Genomic DNA, 3,501 nt, shown 5'->3' on the forward strand with positions numbered 1-3,501 from the left:
CGTTGTGAGGACCATTTCAGAGCTCACGTTCGACGCACCAGCGAAGGACGATACATCGTCGCCCTTCCATTTAACGACCGGCTTCCGTCGCTTGGATCCTCCAAGGCGCTAGCAATGAAACGACTCGCATCTCTCAACCGCCGATTTCAGCGCGACAGAAGTTTCGAAGCCGAGTATCGATCGGTTCTACAAGATTACCTGGATCGGGGACATATGACGAGAATCAACCCCGACAACGCCGACGATAGCGGATATTATTTGCCTCACCACGGCGTAATAAAGGCATCGAGTGAAACGACTAAGCTCCGTGTCGTGTTCGACGGATCGGCAACGACCAGCACCGGAGTGTCATTAAACGATGCACTCTACACAGGACCCAAGCTACAGGAGGAGCTAGTCGATATCCTTCTCAGATTCCGCCTATATCAATATGTCCTCACTGGGGACATCGAGAAGATGTACAGGCAGTTCCTAGTGCGACCAGAGGACCGACGATATCAAAAAATCGTTTGGCGTAACGAGAATGGGGAAATCGAAGCCTACCAGCTCAACACCGTCACATTCGGGTTATCGGCAGCGCCATATCTGGCCCTACGGTGTCTCAAGCAGTTGGCAGACGACGAAGGACATCGATTTCCACGAGCATCATCGGCCTTGCAGCGAGACTTCTACGTCGATGACGCCCTCACCGGAGCAGACACGAAGGAAGAGGTATTGTCCCTCAGAAAGGAACTTACCGAACTTCTCCAATCAGCCGGCTTAACCATTCGGAAGTGGGCTTCCAACGATCAGAGCATACTCCAAGGGCTATCCGATCAAGACACAAGTCGGAGGTTACAATTAGGTGAGTCTCAAACCCTAAAAACCCTCGGCATATTTTGGGATTCCAGGGAGGATGCGATACTGTACTCGGTTGAAGCCAACGCCAACATCGCTAGGGTCACAAAGCGATCCATCAGCTCGGTGATCGCCAGGATCTACGACCCACTAGGATTGCTCGCGCCAGTAATCGTTCGAGCGAAGATTCTACTTCAACGAGTCTGGTCATTAAAGGTCGACTGGGATGAGTCCCTCCCAGCGGACTTGCATTCCGAGTGGGACCGATATTATGCTCAGCTGCCATTGCTCAATGAGATTCGGTTCCCACGCAAGACCATTATAAAGGCAGCTATTGAGATCGAGCTCCACGGCTTCTGCGACGCTAGCGAAAAGGCGTACGGAGCCTGTGTCTATCTAAGATCTCTCGATCCGCACGGACGCATCCAGACGTGCTTACTCACGGCGAAGTCGAAGGTAGCTCCGCTCAAATCGCAGACCATTCCACGCCTTGAGCTGAGCGGCGCCCTTCTACTTACATCGCTAATTACAAGCACCCAACAAGCATTACAAGTTGAAATAACTCGCAAGGTTTACTGGACGGACTCCACGATTGTTCTCCACTGGATCAACGCGTCTCCACATACCATGAAGACCTTCGTCGCAAATCGAGTCGCGGAGATCCAGAACAAAACAAGCATCACCGATTGGCGTCATGTCCCCACCAGTGACAATCCTGCGGACCTCATCTCTCGGGGACAATCACCCGAAGACTTCCGGCAACCTACCATTTGGCAAACTGGACCGCGATGGCTGCAGCAATCAGAAGAATATTGGCCTACGTGGAGTCTAACACCTCTGGCCAACTTACCAGAAAGGAAAGCAGCAACTTGCCTCGCCACAGCTCCTGTCAACAACAGTCTATTAGACAGGTTTTCATCATGGCCAAGGTTGATCCGCATCGCTGCCCGCTGTCTTCGCTGGAGACGAAAACAAGATCGATCATTGTCACTCACCATACAAGAACTACAGGCTTCCCACGATACACTCATCAAAGTTTTACAACACATCCACTTCTCAGATGAGATAGCAACGCTCCGGAAGAATCGAAATCTGCCGGTCGGTGGAAAACTCCAGCGACTCAATCCGTTCTTAGATAAGGCAGGAATATTGCGCGTCGGCGGCCGATTGAGTCAAGCACCGATGGCCTTCGCACAAAAACACCCGATCATACTGCCCAAGGCTCCCACCACCTCGCGTATAATCGAGAACGAGCATAAGGTCAGTCTGCATGCAGGTACACAGGCCACATTATACGCAGTGAGGCGACGCTACTGGCCCCTCGATGGCAGAAGTCAAGTATGGCGCACGATCAAAGGTTGCGTCCGCTGTTGTCGTGCTCATCCACCACCGGTAGACTATATCATGGGTAACCTGCCGGAGGCTCGAGTCACGGAATCCCGACCATTCGCAAACGTCGGTGTCGATTATTGTGGTCCGTTTTATATCAAGGAGAAGCGAGACCGTAGCCGCCGCCAAGTCAAGGTATACGTGGCCATTTTCGTATGCCTAGCAGTTAAGGCGGTGCACATCGAACTCGTCGGCGATCTCACGAGCGAAGCCTTCATCGCCGCTCTTCGACGATTCATCGCACGGCGAGGATTTTGTTCGACGATCCACTCCGACAACGGCACAAACTTCATCGGCGCCAACAACGAACTAAGGGAGCTCTACGAACTCCTAAAATCAGACGACTACAACGAGAAGGTCAGGACATTCCTGGCCAACAAGCAAATCGAATGGCGCTTTATACCCCCTCATTCTCCGCATTTCGGTGGGTTATGGGAGGCAGCAGTAAAGTCTTTCAAGCATCACTTTCGACGCGTCGTGGGAAATGAACTGCTTACCTTCGAGCAATTTAACACTCTGATCATCGAGATAGAAGCAGTCCTCAACTCCCGACCACTAACACCCATATCCACCGATCCCAATGATCTCCTCGTCCTCACTCCTGGCCATTTTCTCATTGGCGAATCGTTAATGAGTTTGCGTGAGCGAGATTTCCGAGACACTCAATCCAACCGACTCTCCAGATGGCAATACATACAAAAGATTAAGCAACATTTCTGGAAACGTTGGCACCAGGAGTATCTCAATGAAATGAACAATCGCAACAAGTGGACCAAGGGTGGACACCACATACAGGAAGGTACAATCGTCCTGCTCAGAGAGGACAACGTACCCCCTATGCAATGGCCTTTGGGCCGTGTAATCAAGGTCCATCCCGGAGCTGACGGAATCATCCGCACCGCCACTGTAAAGACATCATCGAGCCTCCTGGACCGCGGCGTCAAACGGCTGGTCCCCCTGCCATGTCAAGCCGCCCCAGACGAGTCCGGACAATCACAAATATCGAAGAAGGAGGACAGCACACCCATCTAACTCACATACACAATTTGATCGGTGCCCTCTCAACGGGGGGAGGATATTACGTCGCGTAGGACATCTGCGCGCCATCCCTCGCTACCTGGCAGCCAACGGTCAGACTACAGCCACTCCGATTCTCAATAGACGCAATGACCCACCATAAAGACATTAGCCTTTAGCTGCATTGTCTCAACACATGTTTTCCAGTCTAATGGCATGTCTGGAGAATTCTCTAATTCGAGAAATATTTGCAGTTTA

General features: G+C 51.7%; 2 protein-coding genes across 2 annotated transcripts; both read left to right on the plus strand.

Annotated features, from left to right (window-relative positions):
• Positions 1-213: 213 nt before the first annotated feature.
• On the plus strand, positions 214-1,901 carry LOC122577568. Its single transcript, XM_043748889.1, has 2 exons — positions 214-1,766; positions 1,841-1,901. The coding sequence occupies exons 1-2, from the start codon at positions 214-216 to the stop codon at positions 1,899-1,901; spliced, it is 1,614 nt and encodes a 537-aa protein (XP_043604824.1).
• A 210-nt stretch (positions 1,902-2,111) lies between these two features.
• Positions 2,112-3,258, plus strand: LOC122577566. The gene has a single exon (XM_043748888.1). It carries the CDS (start codon positions 2,242-2,244, stop codon positions 3,256-3,258), a length of 1,017 nt encoding a protein of 338 aa, XP_043604823.1. The 5' UTR covers positions 2,112-2,241.
• The last annotated feature ends 243 nt before the right edge of the window (positions 3,259-3,501 follow it).

This window comes from Bombus pyrosoma, unplaced genomic scaffold (genome assembly GCF_014825855.1).
Source record: "Bombus pyrosoma isolate SC7728 unplaced genomic scaffold, ASM1482585v1 HiC_scaffold_59, whole genome shotgun sequence".
NCBI lineage: Eukaryota > Metazoa > Arthropoda > Insecta > Hymenoptera > Apidae > Bombus > Bombus pyrosoma.

Coding starts and splice junctions, on each gene's coding strand:
- LOC122577568 (XM_043748889.1), top strand. CDS start 214: ATGACGAGAATCAACCCCGACAACGCCGACGATAGCGGATATTATTTG. Junction 1,767..1,840: donor AGGTTTTCATCATGGCCAAG/GTTGATCCGCAT, acceptor TCACCATACAAG/AACTACAGGCTTCCCACGAT.
- LOC122577566 (XM_043748888.1), top strand. CDS start 2,242: ATGGGTAACCTGCCGGAGGCTCGAGTCACGGAATCCCGACCATTCGCA.